The sequence below is a fragment of the Pithys albifrons genome, chromosome 10, assembly GCF_047495875.1.
Source record: "Pithys albifrons albifrons isolate INPA30051 chromosome 10, PitAlb_v1, whole genome shotgun sequence".
NCBI lineage: Eukaryota > Metazoa > Chordata > Aves > Passeriformes > Thamnophilidae > Pithys > Pithys albifrons.
Genome location: NC_092467.1, coordinates 14619482 through 14640249, shown reverse-complemented (window position 1 = coordinate 14640249; position 20768 = coordinate 14619482). Strand labels below are relative to the sequence as shown.

General features: G+C 37.8%; 1 protein-coding gene across 2 annotated transcripts in view; it reads left to right on the top strand.

Annotated features, from left to right (window-relative positions):
• AGL (amylo-alpha-1,6-glucosidase and 4-alpha-glucanotransferase) overlaps positions 1-20768 on the top strand; it is a 35603-nt gene that overhangs the window by 519 nt on the left and 14316 nt on the right. Inside the window, exons 1-22 of one of the 2 annotated variants that reach the window (XM_071565140.1) lie at positions 222-456; positions 862-1011; positions 3920-4130; positions 5014-5180; positions 5623-5826; positions 9561-9742; positions 9972-10083; positions 10361-10481; positions 10647-10749; positions 10840-10937; positions 11514-11653; positions 13288-13475; positions 15039-15162; positions 15732-15895; positions 16430-16531; positions 16774-16926; positions 17007-17157; positions 18307-18431; positions 18535-18647; positions 18761-18895; positions 19397-19527; positions 20080-20216. In XM_071565140.1, the coding sequence (XP_071421241.1) occupies positions 930-1011; positions 3920-4130; positions 5014-5180; positions 5623-5826; positions 9561-9742; positions 9972-10083; positions 10361-10481; positions 10647-10749; positions 10840-10937; positions 11514-11653; positions 13288-13475; positions 15039-15162; positions 15732-15895; positions 16430-16531; positions 16774-16926; positions 17007-17157; positions 18307-18431; positions 18535-18647; positions 18761-18895; positions 19397-19527; positions 20080-20216 (2943 nt within the window). In that variant the 5' untranslated portion in view covers positions 222-456; positions 862-929. Of the gene's footprint in view, positions 1-221; positions 457-861; positions 1012-3919; positions 4131-5013; positions 5181-5622; positions 5827-9560; positions 9743-9971; positions 10084-10360; positions 10482-10646; positions 10750-10839; positions 10938-11513; positions 11654-13287; positions 13476-15038; positions 15163-15731; positions 15896-16429; positions 16532-16773; positions 16927-17006; positions 17158-18306; positions 18432-18534; positions 18648-18760; positions 18896-19396; positions 19528-20079; positions 20217-20768 lie in introns of those variants that run through there. The other variant, XM_071565141.1, reaches the window with a different exon arrangement.

The following is a 20768-nucleotide window of genomic DNA, read 5'->3' as shown; positions in this document are numbered from 1 at the left end:
CGGGGCCAAGCCCAGAGGGCGGGGCCTGGCGGGGCGGGGTCGAGCCGAGCCGAGCCCGGGGGGCGGAGGGGCGGGGCAGCCCCAGCTGGCCCGGCCCGGCTCGGCTCGGCTCGGCTCGGCTCGGGCCGGCCGCCCGCAGTGCCGCCGGGGCGGGCCTTCGGCTCTCGCGGGAGCTGCGCCGGCGCCGCCCGTCTGCGAGCGCGGCCGCCGCGGAACCAATAAAGTTTGTGTCAAAAAAAGGCAAGAAAAAGCCAGGAAGGGAGCGGTGCTGCCGAGGCTGAGGGCGAGCGCGTCACTGACCGCCCGGCCAGCCCGGGGCGGACGGGCAGTTCCAGCTCCGCCCCGCCATCCCGAGGCGGACGGGCAGCTCCAGCTCCAGCTCCGCTCGCTCGCTCGCTCTCGGCAGCCGTCGCTCTCCACGGGGAGCGGCGCCTCCGCCGCTCAGCGGGCCCGCTCGTGAGTATGGCCGGGCAGCTGCGGCGGGCAGCGCTCCCCGCGCAGGGCGGCGGGGCAGCCGGGCCGGGCCTGGCGGGGGCGCCCGGGGCGGAGAGTGACAGGTGTCAGGCTCTCCCTCCGCGGGGGCACCCCCGGGCGCCCTGGCTGCGGGCCGGGCCGCGCTGTGGCACGGGAGCCGCTCCGGAGCGCTGCCGGTCCCCGTCCGGGGCAGCGCTGGGCGCCGCCTGACAGCTCTTCCCCGTGCCCGGCTCCGCTCCGCCCTGCCCCGCAGCGCCGCTGCCGCCGCTCCCCTGGCTCCGGGGAACATGTAAGCGCGGCCGGCGACGTGAGGCGCTCCCGAGCGGCCGCGTCCAGCCCGGGGGTCGCGCTGACCTGTGGGATTTTGTGTGTGTTCCATCACGGCAGGGCTCGCCTCTCCCTCCCCGCAGTGAGTGTCCCGGCGCGGGGACAGCGCCGGGCGGGCGGCCGCGGCCATGCCGGGCGGTAAGGAGACACGGCTGCTGCACCTCGGCGAGATGGAGAAGCTGGACAAGACCCTCTTCAGGCTGGAGCAGGGTAGGGCGAGATGGAGGGGCCGCGGCGGGGGAAATGGACAGGATGTAGCCACCGTCTTTGGACGGCAGTGTAAAGGGAACTCAGCCTGCAGTGATGAGGTTTTCGGGGTGTGGGTGTTTTATTGGCTTGGGTTTGATTGTGGTTTTGTTAGTGTGGTTTGTTTTTACTTTTTTTGGTTGTTTTGATGTGAAACAATTTCTGACATCCTTGCTTCCACTGCTGAGCACTATGGGCTCCAGACACGGTTCACTCTGACTCATAAAACTCTTGAGAAATTAAGAGCAGATTGGCCTGGAGCCTCAGTCTTAATGGAAGTGAAGTCCAAAGCATTTTTTAGACAGGCCCTATCCCTCTCCTTTTATAGTCTGTACTTCAGTGACCCAGAGAAGTCTCCTAAGTCAAAGTCTCCAGGGTTTATCTGTGATGCCACAGCGCTCCATGTTTTAATACTGTGATTCTGAAATCTGTCAGTAATACTAGCATTTTGCAAAGTCTGAAAATTTGAGATACTATTTCAGAGTATAAGCTCTTTAGCTCCTACTAAATCTCATTGGCAGATTCTTAGAGCTGTGTATCCTGCTGCATACTTCAAAGAACTTGGCATTATTTCTCCTTGTAAAGTGTTCTTAAGTCTATTTGGGGAAAAACACCAAAACAAATAAAACCCCCCACTAATTACTGTTATGCTGGTCAGCAAATTCAGACTATGAAACTAAAGCCATTGTCTTTAAAAAGCATTTTTAACAATGTAACATTGTTTATTATGAATTTTTGTGGGTTTTATTACTGTGTTTTACTGATCTAGGAATGTAATACCGAAGTGGTTTAACAGAGGAGGAAGATTTTGCTCCTTGAGAATAAAAATTTTCTTCAGCTATATTGATTTCAAAATTTTCTGATAGTCTAATATAACAAAATATCAGTACTGAAGAAGTGCACAGTTGACCCTAGCCTCCATTTTTAACTCTTCCATCCAGTTGTATAAATTGTCTTGGAAGGAGTCACACAGAAGTGCATGGCTATCAAACATTCAAGTGCCTTTGCTGGTAGCAGCCTCTGAGAGGGCATAGCTAATTTTGAGCACAGCATTCCTGATGTCAGTATAACTGTTACAGGAAATAAGATATCAATGGCATATATCCCTGTGCTCTAATTTTAGTAATCTCTGTAACAAAATGTCAGGTCAATACTGAAAAGAGTGCACTTAACCTTCCCAAAGTGATTTTTTTTTAATTATTTGTTTTTACATTCAAGTAAGCTTCATTTTACCTGCCAGATATTTAGAGCCAAAAACCACGGCTCAATACGGTGGCTTTTGGTACTGTGGTGACTAAGTTAGTAAGAGGAATGACAAGCTTAGTAAGACTTACATTTAAATGTATTCAGATACTGAATTCTGGTGTTAGAGTCCCCATGATTATACTTACCAAGCAAGTGGCATTTTTTTGACTTAGGGTACTGGAACTTGACATTCAGGGCTTTTTTCACTTTGATTCATTATCTGTGTAGTAACAGCTTTCTCTTTTTTCACAAATACTCAGGTTTTTACCCCCTATTTTGTGGACCGCTCCGGCTAGTAGGTGTTTTACTACAGTTAACTATGTGACTAGCATGTAAGTTAGAAAAGTCACTGTGCAAGAACTTAGATCAGTGTCATTTACTTGAAAGAACCCTGTAATTAGCCACAGCAATGGTGCTGGCCCTCACACCTGTAAGTGCAGACCTATTCTGAAACCTCTTGACTAAACTGAATTTTTTTATATCCAGCTCAACAGAGTACATGTGAGTTTCACCCTAATTTTTTAACTTTTAATTTTTTTCTCATTATCATGGGTATTTTAAGCCTAAACTTAACCCTCTTTCTATATGTCTGTGTGACCTGCAGCATGTATACAAAATTCCCTTTGTTTTGTTAAGCTCTAAAGGTTTAAAAATTTGTATTTGTAGCTTGCACACATATGTATATATCATTTTACCTTTAAAAACATAAGGAGTTTAGCATTGTTTTGTGAGCCCTCAATGAATTCTGAAGGGATTTGAAATATTTTCTATTTTGAAATGTGTTCCTAATGGTTTTTTTCAGACATTTTCATGGATCAGGCCATGATTTGGCAAACTTAAGTACTTAAAGACTACATAAAGATTGCATAAAATTTTATGTAGACTTGTTTTGCCGATTTTGGTTTTAAGACTTTTTATATAACAAAGAGAAACAAAATTGGAACGGAGATGGAATAGTGACATATAAGTAAATGAAAAAGAACTATGTGTAGAGTAGGCAAAGAACAATGTTTGGAAGAGATGATGCAGATTTGGGTGCCACAAAATAAGGAAGATCTAAAACTGTTCTAGGGTGTTCAGAGTGACAGTGAAGGGCCGTGAGGGAAAGCCGTACAAGAAGTGGCTGAGGACACTTGGTGTGTTCAGACTGGAGAAGAGAAAACTGAGGGGAGACCTCATTGCAGTTACAGCTTCCTCCTGAGGGGAGAAGAGGGGCAGCTTCTGATCTCTTCTCTGTGGTGAGCAGTGACAAGACCTGAGGGAATTGTCTGAAGTTGTGTCAGGGGAGGTTTAGGTTGGATTTTAGACAAAGGTACTTGAGGCTCCCTAGGGAAGTGGTCACAGTGCCAAGCCTAACAGAGTTCAAGAGATCTTTGGACAGCTCTCTCGGGCACATGGTGTGTGGCTGTGCTTTGCTAGGAATTGGGCTTCAGTGATCTTTGTGAGTCCCTTCCAGCTCAGGATATTCTGTGATTCTGTGCTGTAGAAATGCATCATTCTGTTGAAATTTTTGGCAGATATGTTAGTGTACTTTCTCATTAACATTATATCAAATTAGGAGTTGTAATAACAGACTAGAAATACTTAGTCATCCTGATAAAGTGATTTTATCTTTTTTGTTCTTTAGGTTTTGAACTACAGTTCCGATTGGGCCCAACTCTACAAGGCAAGCCCGTTACTGTCTTCACAAATTATCCGGCTTCTGGAGAAGTGTTTGATCGCCACAAGTTCAGGACATTATCATGGCACAATCCTGCAGGAAAAGAAGATGACTCTGACAAATACTGCAAGCTGGATCTCCAAATTTCCGGGTCATATCAGTACTATTTTAGTCTTGGGTGAGTGAAATTCTTTTATTTACAGCCAAATGCAGTCTGTTTCTACATTCTAACCTAAAGAAAAACATTTTTTCCATGTGTTTTTCAAATTGCAACCATTGGGCCAATCAGAATCAGCTAATGGAAGTTCATAAGTGTGGTGGTTATTTGATGCTTTCTGATACAGACACATTCTGCAGAATATACGGAACCAAGTTAATCAATTTTCTGTGAATGTTGGAGAAGCAATCTATTTTCATAAGTTTTCAAATTCATCAGCATTCTGAGTATATGAATGATTAGTGTGTACTTTCTTCATTGACTTTAAGAGGTATTTTCTACCTTTCTGGCACAGAGGTTTTGGGATTCTTTATTTGCCTCCTTTGTCCTCTTTTTTTTTTTTCAGTAGGACAACTGCAGAAGAGACTGTTAATGTCTGTAATAATTGTAGTCTGGTATATTGGAATTTCTGGAAGATGGGTGCTTAAGTTCTTCCAGGCTTAGAAGGACATTTAGCTTGGGTGTCTTCCTGAGGATGGTGCTCAAAATGGAGATCTTTGTATAATAGATGGACAGTCATGCTTTCTGTGTTTCTGTCCATATGCCAAAAGGAGGAATCCGTACTCTGTCTCATAAAATAGCAAAGGTATCTCGCTTTTGCAGAGAGTTTAAAACTCTATATCCCAATTGTATTCTTTTAAGTCCAGTGGAGAGATGATGCCTATGAGGTGAACAATTCAGTGTTTCCTATTTTCTTCATGTGCCTTGCAGTCCTGTTCCCCATTTCCCCTCAATTGCTGTACTGGGGTACTGTGTTTTTGAAATACCTCTACTGCTTGGATTCCCTTTCTGAAACTGACAATGGGTATTAACTATACCAATGAAAGTTATTTTTTTTTCCTAGAAATGAAAAAAGTGGTGGAGGTTACATAGTTGTGGATCCTATTTTGCATGTTGGAGCTGATAATCATGTTCTACCTTTGGATTGTGTTACACTCCAGACGTTCCTTGCTAAGTGTCTGGGACCATTTCAGGAATGGGAAGATAGACTTAAAGTTGCAAAAGAAACAGGTAATGCCAATACACATATTAAGTTTTTGTCTTACGATCAAAAACCAAAGTTACATCAAAGAGCTTCAGTGTGAGCAGCTCATTTGTTCTTTGTAGACAAAATGTTTTCCACTACATTCAGTTTAGTTAACAGATTAAGTCAGTGAAATGATTAAAATATTGGCAAAGGTGCAAAAATTCAGGGATTTCCTAATATGGGAATCAACCTCTGCTTTATTGTTTTGATTTCAGATAGACATGGAAGTTTGTAGAATTGACAGGGTGATTTTTAAAGCTTGCATTATACAAAATTTCAAAAGGAAGATTTACAGTTCACATTGGTTATCGTGAGCATTACCTTCAAGTCTGTTATAACTGCAGCTTATTAAGCTTCTACTATTAACTTTGACTGATTTTTTTCAATTTTTTTTTCTCATTGAATATATGGCTTCTTATTACATAGGTTACAACATGATTCATTTTACACCACTACAGAAGCTTGGACTTTCTAGATCATGTTATTCACTGGCTGATCAGTTAGAAGTAAATCCTGAATTTTCAAGCCATAATAAAAAGTGCACTTGGAGTGATATAGGAGCTCTTGTGGAGAAGCTGAAAAATGAGTGGAATATGCTTTGCATCACAGATGTAGTCTACAATCATACTGGTATGATTTTTGTGTGTTAATAACCAGATTATTCCTATAATTGTATTTCATTATTTCTCTTAACTTGTCCCTTTTGAATGCAGTTTTTAGTTCCTGTTTTAAGCAACATGGTTATCTATGTCTTTGAATCTCTCAAATCCAGGACAACTCCTTACAATTATAATTGATGTGTTTCTGTAACAGGTATAAAATAACTTAAGTGTTGTTACTGAAAGAGTGAGTAGAGCCCTTCTTAGAGAGAATTAATGATCGGTGTATGTGTCTATGTAATATGCTTATTTTCATGAACTGTGGTGTGCAGTTCCCACATATTTGAGCAGAGTCTGCATTGTGAATTAGTTGGTGAACATAAACTGAGTACTTTGTTGTTAAACTGGGTATTTTGCTTGTATCTGCTTAAAAGTAACTGCTCCAATATGGGTCTAACATGCAGATAGATGATAAACAGTTGGGACAAGAGGGTGGATTAAGCAATGGAGGAAATGTTGCAGCTCAGTCTCTGGGAAAAGAAAAATGGAAACAGCTTTCAGTTTAGGGTAGAGTTGTTTTTAGGCATAGGTATGCTAATACATCAAAGGTGTCATTTCTCTTAATCACTTGAGAAACAGTGGGTTTTCTTCTGTATGATCTGATGAAATATAAATTAGAGCACTTCATCATTTGTAATCTTGCTGATTATTTGGGTAATAAGTTTGATTACGTTTATAATGCAGTTGTTACGCTGTAATCCTAAAGATCATAATAATCAGTGTTCTCAAAGCACAGAGTACAACAAGTGGTTGTGTATATTGATGTCTTTTGAGGCTTAAAAAACCCTAAATACAGATATTTGTCAATTTCAAGCTTTATTTGCTTAAGTTCTTTGGTATTGACTTCTGCCAAACATTCCTATCCAACCAGTCTGCAATGCAGTGTGGTTCCTGTTTGCCTTGTCTGTTTGTTGAAAAGTTACTAAGTATAGTTGTTGGCCATGCATCTAGTGAATTAGGATTTTAAACATCCTGCCAATTCTCAATAAAAAACTTCTTGCACTTGACCAACTAGAAGTCCAGTTTCAGTTACATATGCTTGAGATCCTGTATTTACAGTGTATATTTGAATGCTACCAAGGAAAATGTTTGGTTTTTATGGGCAAAAATACTTAGCTCTAAAAATTAGACACCAGAATATATTTGAGAAGAAAAATGTCACATTATTTGGCTACATTTGTAGAAAGACCATTTTCAGGTTACGTTGAGAATTAGTAATCTCCTTTGGGATGGATGACTCAACATTTATACTATGGTGAAAGGATGTTCAGAAATGTCTTCTAACAGCATAGAAATATTCAGATGATTGTGGTTCAGACTTATATCATTGAGCATTCACTTGAGGGCTTTGTTGCCTGCTTTTAAACTTTAATTTTCCTCCCCGTTTTGTTGTTTACAATCCAAACCTCTTGATATACAGCTGTCTCTCAACTATTAAATGACAAATTTAGTGTTAGCTGGAGGATACATTGATGTCACATGATTGTGGACTGTCTTGGGGGGCTTTTGAGATAAGAAAATATGAAAATAGTTTTGGGGGTTCCTTCTGTCTGGATCTTGATTTGATGGAAATTTAACTTTTTCCTTTTAATTGAACTCTGATTTCTAGCAGTTAATTAATTCCTGCACATTAGGGTGATTTAATTGTAAAGCATGTTTCATAGACCCATTTGAATATAAAAGACACAAAATGTATAGTCCATTATTTTGATTAGATTGTGGATACTTGCACATCACTATTAATTCTGCAGCCTGTCTGCATTAGAAGCTTAAATTGTCTTACAGTAAATCCTCTAATGTTGTTAATTCTAACAGCTCATGACCTCTCAGCCTATACTGGTTCTATCTGTTGAACGTTTCTCCTTTCTGGTCAAGACAGTTGTGTACAAAAAGACTCTGCTTCCCCTCTGCGGGAGTGACACAGCTCATGGTCAGGAGTGACACTGAGCTGAGGTGTGTGGTGTTCACACTGGAATGGAGACCAGACTGCTTGCACAGAGAGAGAGTGAGAATCATCAGTTCTTGTTGTTAACAGCTCTGTTTGGCTCTAATGAGAGCCAGAATCTATGGCCTGACTAAAAGTGAAGTCATGCACTAATGTTAAGTGTCAGTGCACCTTTGGCATCTTCGCAGGAGTATCACAGATAAACTTGCCAACACTCTCTAGTTCCTTTTTTGAGCTTTCAGTGGCTGTAATAAACTGTATAAAACAATAAAAATAAACTGAAATAAATTATATATTATTTTTCTTTCACAAGAGGGTACTATTGTCTAATTACAGTATAGCACTTGAGTAAATCATACTTTCAAGCACTTAGTCACATCAAACACCAGTATTTTCTCAGCTTTAAAAAAGATCAGATAAAAAGAAGTCTTGAGCAATGTAACTACTAAATATTGGGTTTGTGTCTAATTTATATCACAATGAGTAATTTAAAGAAAAGAATGTAATAGATTTTAGAATGTTTTCTGTAATTTCTTGTCTTGGTATTTCCATATTTTTATATTTACTTTTTACTATACACACACACATACACACACACACACACACACACACACACACACACACATACACACATATATACATGCACACACACTCTACTCATTTTTTCCCTAGTTGTAACAAATATAATCAGCAGTGATGCTTTAGGCAATTTTTTTTTCTTTTGGTATTATGTTCTGAATCACTAGAGCTTATTTTGTGATTTGGAAACATCCTTCTGTTCCATACCAGAACTAACGGAGCACCTGTTGACTGTTTTTATATTAACCCCTTCAATTTAAGTTATATATTGTCTTTTGAGAATTAATTGTATTTACTGATGAAAATTGTTTATCGTAGATCATAGTTCTCGATGAGTGAATAGAACAAGCTGGTTTTGCTTTTTAGTGAAAAAAAAATTTCAGAAGTAGTAACGTATAATGAAGAAAAGGAGAAGGAATCTCTTTGGCCTAGAACAGCCTTTAACATCCTAAGCTTATTACTGCTTTATGTAACTTTAAAATATGGTGGGTTTAGTTGTAGGTGGTGTTTAAACCACGAAGATCTTAATTTCCCCAAATGGTTTGACCCTACAGACATGGAATTTTGGCATGTGTATAAGGGTCTTGAGGTACAATGTAAAAGGATATTCAGAAGAGCTGTTCACACTGTGGACTGAGCTAGTACAGTATTTTCTTTCCCTTTGACATTTTTGTTTTAACTTCTTTGAACTGAACAAACCTGGATCTTAGGTGTTACTGATTCTGCTGTAATTCTGGACATGTCAGTGACCCTTCATGTTTCCAGTATGATAATTTTCTATATATTTTCCCATGCATGAAGTACTACTTCTGTTTTTCTTTGCTTTGCTGAAAACCTGGGGTTTTTTGTTAGGCATTCTGTGGGATTTCTTTTGTTGTTTTGGGGAGTTTTAGAATTGGTACCACTATTGCATATTTTTATGTAACTAAGAAAGGGTTTCTCTGCAGTTTCTGCAGCTGTGTTTGTTGCAATAAAAATGGCAATCAGTAATACCCCTCTGCATAAAACAATGACTTTCTATTGACATCGAAAAATTAGTTGAAATGTGAATGAAGTAAATGTGCCATAGTACCTTAGCTTCTTGCTGCTAAGATGTTTGCAAAAGACAATGAAGTGTTCAACTTATGTGCTTACATTTTTGTTTGGTTTTTTCCATTCCCACCTTTCCTTTCTTGAATAAGCTACTAACAGTGAATGGCTCAGGATGCATCCAGAGTGTGGCTATAACCTTGTGAATTCTCCTCACCTGAAGCCAGCTTGGGTACTGGATAGAGCTCTTTGGCACTTGACCGGTATGGTGGCTGATGGGAAGTGTATTGCCAAGGGGGTCCCTCCCTTAATTGAAAATGATCAACACCTGAATGTAAGTGAATGCGAACTTAGTATAAGCTAATGAAGAGCATAAATATTTGATTAAATTCTTCAATATTTCTAAAATTGTGTAAATGCACAAAAATTTATGTGTACTTTGCAGGTATATTCAGTGAAATAAACCTTTACTCTCCATTTTTCTGAACAGTTCATGTGAGCCCTTATCTTTTAATTACATTAATAAGCAATATTATTAAATAACATACTTTTTATTTTTACAGTGTTTACGTAAAATAATTTGTGAAGACATATATCCAAAAATCAGACTATGGGAATTTTTCCAAGTGGATGTTAACAAAGCTGTGCAGCAATTTAAAACCCTTCTAACTCAAGGTAAAGGAAGACTATGTCCCTGAAGCATGTGAATTATATATTTATAATTGAAGAGACAGTAAGATGGAAAACAAAATATTGCCATTTTTAGTGACATCTACCATGCTGACTTAAGCATACAGGAATGCTTTGAGAGCTAGGAAAGTTTTTTAAGAATTTATTCCACTTCAGTGCCTTTATCCACCCATATCTAGAATGCTAGAATTTTAGAAATTGTATACCCTCTAAATGTAATTACTGTTTTTCCTTTGAGTACTCTTTTCTGTCTTATTCTTAGGCAAAATGAGCACGAAATCTGACCCAAATCAACATCTTCAAATACTTCAGGACCCTGATTACAGGCGATTTGGCTGTACTGTAGATATGAATATAGCACTGGCAACATTCATACCACACAGGTATTTTATTATTGAATGCAAGTTAAATTTGTGAAGCCAAGTAAATGACATTGTTTTAAGAGATGGGGAACAATTTAGTTTTTGATTCCTTTTAGTTATATATGCTATGTGTTTTTAAAATAATTTTTCCTTATTGTTCTCTGCTTTTGATGTCCCTCTAAAAAGCAATGGACCAGCTGCAATAGAGGAATGTTGTAACTGGTTTCGCAAGAGGATTGAGGAGCTGAATGCTGAGCAATACAGACAAACTAGTCACCATCAAGAACAGGTGTTATAATTACTGTGTTTTAATGTTGAATTGTTTAGAATTGTAAACAAATGCAGGCATTTCAATAATGCATAATTTAATTACTTCTAGGCTATCAATTGCCTTGTGGGAACTGTGGTTTATGAACGAATGGCTTGTGATGGTCCTAAGCTGGGTCTTATCAGTAGAAAAAATCCTTTAGTTACCAGGTATATACATGGGTTTTTTTGTTTGTTTGGAAACTATTAGAATCTATCCAGGGAAAGCAAGTTCAAAGTTCATTAAAAGTATGCATTAGTGTGTACAAGTGCATGTTTTCTTTCTCATGAACAAGTGCCACTTAATGAATTGACATGTGTTGTTAAGCAACAGTGATAATTATTTAATAAGTAAATGTGACTGGAAAGCATAAGACAATACTCAGAGCATATCAAAGCCTTGCATAGTGAAAATTGCTGTTGTAGGTGAGACGTGGAACTAAAAAAGTTTACACCTTTCAAGTTTGATGTACTTGCTGTCAGTCATGTATCTAATGAGCTAGGGCTTTAATCTTACATTACCAGCTGACACCAAGATAGTGGCAACAACTGCCCTTTGTTCTTCAAAGCATGCTACAAAATAGAAAACTGCCCATCGTTTATGCAAGCTACTTTTTTATCTGTGTTGTGTACAAGCCAGTTCATAGAGTACTTTAATTTCAAAGACAGTTAATTGCAGCTTAGATTACCATGTGTGTTTGGTGTTTCGCTATTTTTTTCCCTCTTAATTGTCTGTCTATTCTATAGGTATTTTACGTATCCATTCAAAGAGCTGACTGTGGAGGAAGAAGAAACTATGATACATCAGCCAGATAAAGCTTGTTATTTCATGGCTCATAATGGCTGGGTTATGGGAGATGATCCTCTTAGAAACTTTGCAGAACCAGGTTTGTAAAAGAACTTTGAATTATCTTACAAACCATTTGATACTCTAGCCAAAGCAAAAAGGATTTTATTTAATCTATCTTTTTTCCAGATGTATACCTATGAAGCTGTAGAATAGCAGATACTAAGCTTATAGCACTTTAATTTCCCATTCAGCATACAGATCAACTGTAAGAACTGGAATTTGAGGTACAATTTTACAAGATTTGAGAGGGAAATTACCAGCTTTCTGCCACTGAAATGGGGATGTCCTGCCTCCCCACTTTTGTCATTGTCTTTGTTGCTTACTTTGTACTTTGTTCCAACACCAGTGCTTGTTGGCATTTCCATGAGACAATGACAGTGTGGCAGAAAACTAATGCAATGAAAAGGTGAATAGTATTTTACTGCATTAGTGAGCAAAAACTGGATCCTTGAAAAGTCCACTCAGTGGTAGTCAGACAGTCAAGAGATGACCCAGTTAATGCAAATTAAATATGCAGATTACTTGTGAATGTAAAATGAGGTAGGAAATGACCATGCACTAAAATAATGAATTCTAACTCCTTTGGGCACAGTGTTGATCTCTAATAAATGCAAAAAAACCTTGGGTCTAGGGTAGTCATTCCCTTTCTAAACTAAATCAAAGGCTAGTTTAATTCTATTTAAAAACAACATAAGATTTGTGTCTCTTTTAGAAGCTAATCTGATGATACTCCAGACTGATCCAGAGTTAGCAAACATTCAATTTCTGCATAGTAAATCTACAGCCCTTTCACTGCATTTTGTTTACTTTTGTTCCCTTTTTCAAAGGTGAAGGTAGTAAATGTTTCAAGGATATTTTTGTTCAGTTCCCTTTTAGTTCATTGCCCTTTCTTCTAGGCAGACGGTTGTATTTTTTTCTTTCAGTCACTGGCACTTAATTTCCATTACTTTGGTTTCTCTCTTAATTCATCTACAGCTTTTTGAGTGCTTTATACCTATGTTATGCCTTTGTTTTATGCCACACGTTATTTCAGCTGATAACACAGAATGAAAATATGGCAAAAATAAAGGAATTGCAAAACAAATGCAGCCAGTTCTCTAAATGATCCTTTAAAATTCACAGTGTACATCCAAAGAAAGCCTGTGCTGCTATTAGTGAAGAAAAAGGCTGGCTGTGCTTTAGTGAATGTTCTTGGAAGTAGCGGTAATTTACAGTCCCTGCTTTTTACTTACTAGCTTTGGAAATTCACCACAATATGCTGCTAACAGAAGACAAAATTGTAAATTGTGGCTGTAACAGTTTATGGTAGTACACTGAGATGCTTTTTTGAATTTGGCCAGTATAAACAACCAAACTACTGATTTATTTGTTTGCTACTTTTTACATCAGAAAAAGAAAAGTTTTTATACTACTTTGAAGAAAGAAAGGGAATTGGGTTTCAATCTGAAAAATTATTTCACTATAGAAGGTAAATATTTCCTTGGAGGAGTCTGAAATTATGCATCAGTGTAGAGTATACAGATTTTGAGTTGATATGGTTATTGTTAGGATTTTTACTCTTCATTGCAATGTTGTTCTATTCTTTAGCAGTAGAAAATAAAATACCACATTTTCATTTTGGTGCACATTCTATACTATATATACACTAAGGTGAATTTGTTTCCCTTACAGGTTCAAACGTTTACTTGAGAAGAGAGCTCATTTGTTGGGGAGACAGTGTGAAACTGCGTTATGGGAATAAACCTGAAGATTGCCCATACCTCTGGGCACATATGAAAAAATACACTGAAATCACTGCCAAGTATTTCCATGGTGTTCGTCTTGACAACTGTCACTCCACACCTATTCACGTAGCTGAGGTACGGAGAATTAAGTGTGTTAATTATAAAGTGGCTTCTATCCGAGAAATAGGTCTGGTGCTGTTGCTAGAAAATCTGTAGGATCTACATGGCAGAGTTCAGGTGTGAATGAGTCTTCTTCAGCATAAAAGCAAGGTTTCTTGTCTTCTGATGTTTGAATATGGTTTCAACTACTTTAAACAGTTAGTAGAGTGGTGTAGCTATTCTATCTTTTAATTCTCTGCTTCAGCTGAAATACTGTGGGTGTGGATGGACCTGGCTGACTTTTCCCTTGCTTAGCTGTGGACTTAGTGCAATGACTTCCAGTATGCAGGATGTCAGTTTTAGCTGGAATTATTGCGAAGACTTGGTTGAAAATCTGGGTTATTTTTTTGCCATGTATATTTTTCTATTGCTGAATTAAACAGGAAGCGGTTCACTTTCCAGAATTTAAAAGCTGGTAAAGAACACAGGCAAAGTATTTAGTCTGGGAGGTATATTACTAAGACTAGTGCTTATTGTTTTCCATGGAACTGACTACACAGAGAAATTGTATTTGCCCAGCAAACTGGCTTTAAATAGGTTTTGAGTAGTACAGCTTGTTAGTGCTTAGTCTTAGCTTTGTTACAGAGCTTATCTAAATCTGTGAAGAGGTCTCTAAAACATGTTCATTTCCCCGCACAGAAGTTGTGAGTGGCTCTTAAAATGCAGCCATTTCAAAACTTCTGCTATTCTTTCATTTGTTGTTACTGTTTTTGGAATGGTAACTGCAAAGGCTTAAACTGAAGTCTTGCTCAGATTTCTTACTTGAATAGGTATCTCTTCTATCGAACCTTTGCTCTTGCATTTTGAGCTAAGATTTTGTTTAAAAATTAAGTTTTAATTAGCTTAAAGTCTACAGAAAATTTCCTAGAATTACTCAGTCCATAAATCATACCTGTAAAATATAAACATGGTTTTATAAAACTTCCATGGTATGAACATTTTAAATGTGCCTATATGAATGACTCATTTATATTTGGTTAGCATTCGTGTTAATGATGGTTTATACATAGCTGACAATGGATGTCTTGCATTAAAAATGTATTATGATCTATAGGAGATGCTAGCAACAGCCAGATCAGTCAGACCTAATCTTTATGTGATAGCTGAACTCTTCACGGGCAGTGAGTACATTGACAATGTTTTTGTCAACCGCCTGGGAATTACCAGCCTGATTAGAGGTACAATAAGCAGTTGAAAATTATGTAGGATTGTCGTGTATGGTTTGGAGTTTTAAATGTGAAACTAACATTGGTATGCTTTTTCATTTTTCTCACATATTCATGTTCTTTGCTTATGCAATTACCTTTTCTTCCCCTTGTTCTGTTTAACGCCTCCTGTGTTGTGTGCTAATTCTTGGTTTTGCTTGTTTGTGTGTCCTCTTCTGTGTAACAACTTGTTTTGTTCCTTAATTTTGGCTTTCTCTTTATCCTTGCTGCATGGCATTTTCCTATTGTCCAATCCCTGCCTAGCTTTGAAACTTGTCCTTTTTTGTATCTACCTTTCCCCTTTCTGTGGCTTTTTTGGCTGTGCTTTTTGCAGTACATGCTGGACACAGCTAGAAAATTGCGAGCCGATTTGTATGTAGTGGCTGAACTGTTCACAGGAAATGAGGAGCTGGACAATATCTTTGTGAATAGGCTGGGCATTACCTCCTTAATAAGAGGTAGGCTTGCTGCGTGTGTGGTCTCTTTCCAACGAGAGGTTATAGGTGACGTGCTTTTTCCAAGAAAAAGTTTTCTACTGGATTATGAACCTTTAATTTCATACTCCATGTAATCAGAGGTACAGGTTTTGTATTGTAATTTTTTTGATACTCAGCAAAAAAATACAGTACTAGCCATAAAATAAGAGAAGACCTTCATTAGTTTACAGGGAGTTAAATATTTCACTCTTACTCCAGCAAGAGAAAAAGAAGTTATAGCACAGCTCTGCTGTGTAAGTGCTGCATTGTGTCTGGTTTTTGTTGCATGAGTTTTTCAAAGCCTGTGAGAAATAGTTTGATCTCTGCTTTTTTGTCCTTGTTTTCCCCTTTAGCTTTCTGTAATGTATTAGAATCAATGGAATACTCCAAGGCTGTGTATCCACATTGGAGAGTATAGTTACATGTGATTTTTTTTTTAATGATTGAACACACCTAAATAACAGCTTTTAAATGCTGTATTAACATCTTTGTGCATGCTGTACACTGTAGTAGCTATTCTTAGGCAAACACTTACATCTTTTGTTCTTTAGAGGCAATGACTGCTTATAATAGCCATGAAGAGGGAAGGTTAGTTTATCGTTTTGGAGGTGAACCTGTCGGCTCTTTTGTTCAGCCACGTTTGAGACCTTTGATGCCAGCTATTGCTCATGCACTGTTCATGGATATTACACATGATAATGAATGTCCAATTCAGGTGAGCACCTAAATGAAAAAACAAAGTTTACATGTGATGTTTTCTAAAGTGGTATTTCTGAACCATGGAAGGGCTTGATGCAACCTGGATCTTTTTTCTGAACCATATATATAAAAAAAATGGTGTTTCAGATCTTCAAATTTTCATGGAGAGAATAAAATTTTCTAACAACTCCCTCTGACATTCAAGATTTTGTCTTTCAAGGGGAAAAGTATATAAAGCTACAAAATAAGCTGTTTTGAGTCTTTCATTCCACCTGCTCTGCTTGTTGATCTATTCACCTAAGCTTCTGTGGACAGGATAGAATGAGAGAGAATGGGGGACACTGAAGTGCTTGTCTTGATGGCTTTTCTTAAGTTGCTTTCCTTAGGGCGTTTGTAATAATTTTCTCTGATAATTCTATTTTAACTGAGGAAATGATGATCATGGGATTAGCGCTTCCTCTGTTAAATTGACTAGATCTTCTACATGCTGAATTGGGAGGGTTGAATTATCTTTCTTTCACTATTTATTACCTATGTGTTTTTCATGCAGCACCGATCGGCATATGATGCTCTTCCAAGTGCAATGATTGTTTCCATGGCATGCTGTGCTACAGGAAGCACCAAAGGCTATGATGAACTAGTGCCACACCAGGTATCTGTAACTCTAGAGTTACTTCTAAGAATGTAAGCTTTAATCTTGTCCTAGAACACTTATTTTGCTGTTGTTCATTTGAAATTCCAAGCAGTTTACTAGCTGGCATTACTTCAGATTGTCTAGTTTCATATGAAACTTGAATTTATTATATAGTTCAGACCTCAGGGTGTGATGGGTTGTTATTTTTTCTTTTACCCCAGAGTAGTTCATATTTGCTTAAATCTTATTTTTTTTTGCAGATCTCTGTAGTATCTGAGGAGAGGTTTTATGCAAAATGGAATCCAGCAGCCCATCTGACTTCTGGTGAAGTTAATTTCCAAACAGGAATTCTGGCAGGAAGGCTGGCCATAAACAGGCTGCATCAGGAGCTGGGGGCTAAAGGCTTTAATCAGGCAAGAAGTGAGAGTAATATAGCAATTTCTTCCTGTGTATGCTCTGAATGAGCACAGTTGTAATGTTATGTCTTCTCTAGGTGTATGTAGATCAAGTGGATGAAGACATAGTGGCAGTGACAAGACATTGCCCCAACACACACCAGTCCGTGGTGGCTGTGTGTCGAACTGCCTTCAGGGATCCTAAAACTTCCTTCTACAGTAAAGAAGTACCTGAAATGTGTATCCCAGGTAATCAGTTTTCTTTTCAAGAGATGGCAGGTATAAAAATACAGGTTATTCCAATTCCATGCTTTTTAACTTCAAGCCACGTGCACATGAAATCAGTATGAGAATTTTCAGTGCGTAACACTCCTTTTATATGTCCTAATATGTATGCAGCAAAGTGGCGAAAGAAACAACTAACTTGCCTTGTTAGAGTTTTTTAAAACATTCATACTGAGTCTACTTCCTGCTGTAAGCTTCTCATGAGGTTGTGGGCTCTTTTATGGTCTTGTTTGTGAACTAGTAATAGTTAATGGCAATATGGTTAATTGTACAGACTTGAGAGGGTTACTGTTTATTAAGTGTGTTATACGAGGGAAGAAGGCTAAAATCCTACTATATCTGTTGATATCATTGCTATTCAGCTTTCTTATATATAACTCTTTTGTAGCTTTAAAATACATCTTAGTAATAAACAACTGTACCACTTAAGTTAATAGAAAGATAATATATATGCAGTACATACATAATATTAATTAAATATGCAGAGTATTTACTGTAATTAGTAGTAGCAAAGTATGATGACTTCTGCACATTACGTGGACATATTTCTGAAAGAAGCTTTCCAAACTGGCTCATTAAGTATCCTTAATTCTTTGAGTGCATGTGTGTGGCTGTTTTGAAGTCGATCACATTTTATGTTAAGACATTTACAAGACTTGTATACTTTTGTCTATAAACTACTTACAGGATACAGAAAATTAGAATAATTGTATATTAATAATTAATTGTTACCCTTTAAAGATAAAACATCTGTAGCTGCAGTTTGGAAAGCAATATAGCACAGTCTCCTAAAAGATAATAGGGAAACAAAGAAAATTGGTGACCAGTAAAAGACAGGTTCTAATTCGCTAAATGTTGTCTGATACTATGGTTAATTTATTATGAAATAAAAAAAAATTCCATTTTAAATACAGTACAGCATATGAGCATGTAATTAATGTTTATAAGATATTTAAGACACTTCCCCATCTGTTTCTGTTCTTTTGGTGTGTGACAGAGATTTGTATCTTGCATATTCAGGTTTTTAGTTTTGGTGTTTGCTTCATAATTTCAAAAAAATCACTTTTCATTTAACATATCTTAAAAACTGTAACATGATTTAACTTCTTTTAGGAAAAATAGAAGAAGTAGTACTTGAAGCTAGGACTATTGAGAAAAGTGCTAGTCCTTACAAAAAAGATCTACATTTCATAAATGGGTTGCCTAATTTCACAATGGAACTCAGAGAGCATATCCAGGTAATTAACCTCCTTCACCTGTGTTCTGGTGTAATTTTTTTTTATTTGTTATATTAGAAAAAAGTCACTGAATTTCAGTTGCAAATTTGTTTTCTTTCCTCAGATAAAAGAGAGTAAAATCATAAAGCAAGCTGGAACAGCCATAAAAGGGCCAAATGAATTTGTTCAAGAAATAGAATTTGAAAAATTAACACCAGGAAGTATAATAGTATTCAGGTATGTTATCGTAATTGCCAAACTACTGTGTTAGTTAAAACAGAGTGGTAGGGGTCATGAGAATAGTCATTTTAAGTGCTGTATTTCCACAAGATTTGCTTTCATATTTACAGAGTTAGTCTTGACCCAAAGGCACAAGAGGCTGTTGGTATACTCCGCAATCATTTGATCCAGTTCAGCCCTCATTTTAAATCTGGAAGTCTTCCTGATGATGATTCAGCACCTATATTAAAAACGCTATTTTCTTCGTGAGTATTCTTTGAGTTTCTGAAGTAGAACCCAGAGAGAGATACAATGGAAGCAGAGAATATTACATAAACTTAGCGAGGGGCTGTTGGGGTTTTTCGCTGTTGTTTGTACATATGGATTTAGATAGTCAGAATGCAATAAAAACTCTTGAGATATTCTTCTTGTATGTTTAATACTAAGTAGGGTTAATACTGAAAAACTTCCCAGTTCTGTGTAGTTGCTACCTAAATTAAAACTTTCTTTTATGGACTACTTCTCAGTGTTGGGATGTGATTGTCTGGGTTTTGTACTTAATACTGTGTTTCTAAATAAATACTGAAACATCTGAGAAGAACATCTGAAAAATCAATCTCTTCATTTCCAAGATTTAATATTGAGAGAGTGGTATATATTCTAGCATTTTAATGTAGATCTGAAATTAGAGTTGTTTTTGAAATACTTCCCCTGTTATTAATATTCTTTTGGGTTTTATTCTTTTTTTTTCTCCACTGTTTTTTCAGTATTGCATCTAAACTAACTTTGGCTGACCTAAATCAAGTGCTGTATAGATGTGAGGCAGAAGAACAAGAAGATGGTGGAGGGTGTTACAATATACCAAACTGGTCACCGCTGAAGTATGCAGGCCTCCAAGGTAATGGTTTCAGCATTTCAGTAGAAACAGTAAATTGAACCTGCTAATGTAGATAACAGTGTAATGCTGTTGTATTGCCTCTGACATTGCTGGGATAAAAAACAGTAAGCTTTTTTTCCTGCTTGACCATGCTACTAATCAGTGTTGCACTCAGGAAATCACATACTGTAAGAAAAGCCCTCTTCCTCAATACTCTGAAACTTAACTTTGCAGCACAGTATGTGTTTTAACGACAATGCCTTGGCTTTTAAGGTAAAATGAGAACAAATATACTTCTAGTGAAAAGTTGGATTAATCAAACCCTAGGCATTACTGGAGAGTGTCACTTATCAAACATGAATTCTGTCATGCTAGTTATTCCACCATGATTTATGTAACTTTCTGGACCTATGCTGAGGAAATGACAATTGAATTGGAGCCTAAGTCATTACACAGATCAAAATAAGTATTTCAATGAAAGCATCTGTTGCTGTGTATCTTTTCCTCCTGAATTGTAATTGCTGGTTTTTGTAGTAGTGGGTCTTTTAATACAAGCTGGGTTTGTATCATCAGGGTTAATGTCAGTGATGGCAGACATAAGACCAAAGAATGATTTGGGTCATCCGTTTTGTGACAATTTAAGATCTGGAGACTGGATGATTGATTATGTCAGTAATCGTCTGATTTCACGTGCTGGAGCCTGTGCAGAAGTAAGTCAAAATACTTACTTGATGACTTTGGGATTTTAAATTACTAGTTTGTTTCATTTGCAACTTCTGGTGTATTTTTAAATTCCGACTGTGTATAACATATTTCTTGTCTAGGAAATTTCTTATAGGAGATCAAATCATTAATATGTTTTCCTTCCCTCCCCTCAATCATACTTAAGAATAAACTACAAGAGGGAAGTAAAAAATATGTAGAGTGTAGAGGGTTTGTTAGCTCTTGCATAAAGGCTTGCAGGGACCCCTCCCTATTTATTACTTTTCCTCAAATAAAGATGAAGTTACTGGGTTTGGCTTTTTAAGGAAAGTACTTTGAAAAGAGTGCCTAAGTACTACTAAGGCATCCATGAATATGGTGCTGTTACAGTCACGTAATATTTTGACAGGTACCTTCTTCATCTGCGCAGTCCTCATCTGCAAGGTTTAAATCTTTTCTGGTAGGTTGTCAAGATGTATTTTAACAGGACTAGAAGGAAAGAGAAATACTTTGCAGATGTCAAACATTTTGCAATGACACAAGGATGTGAAGTTCCAGAA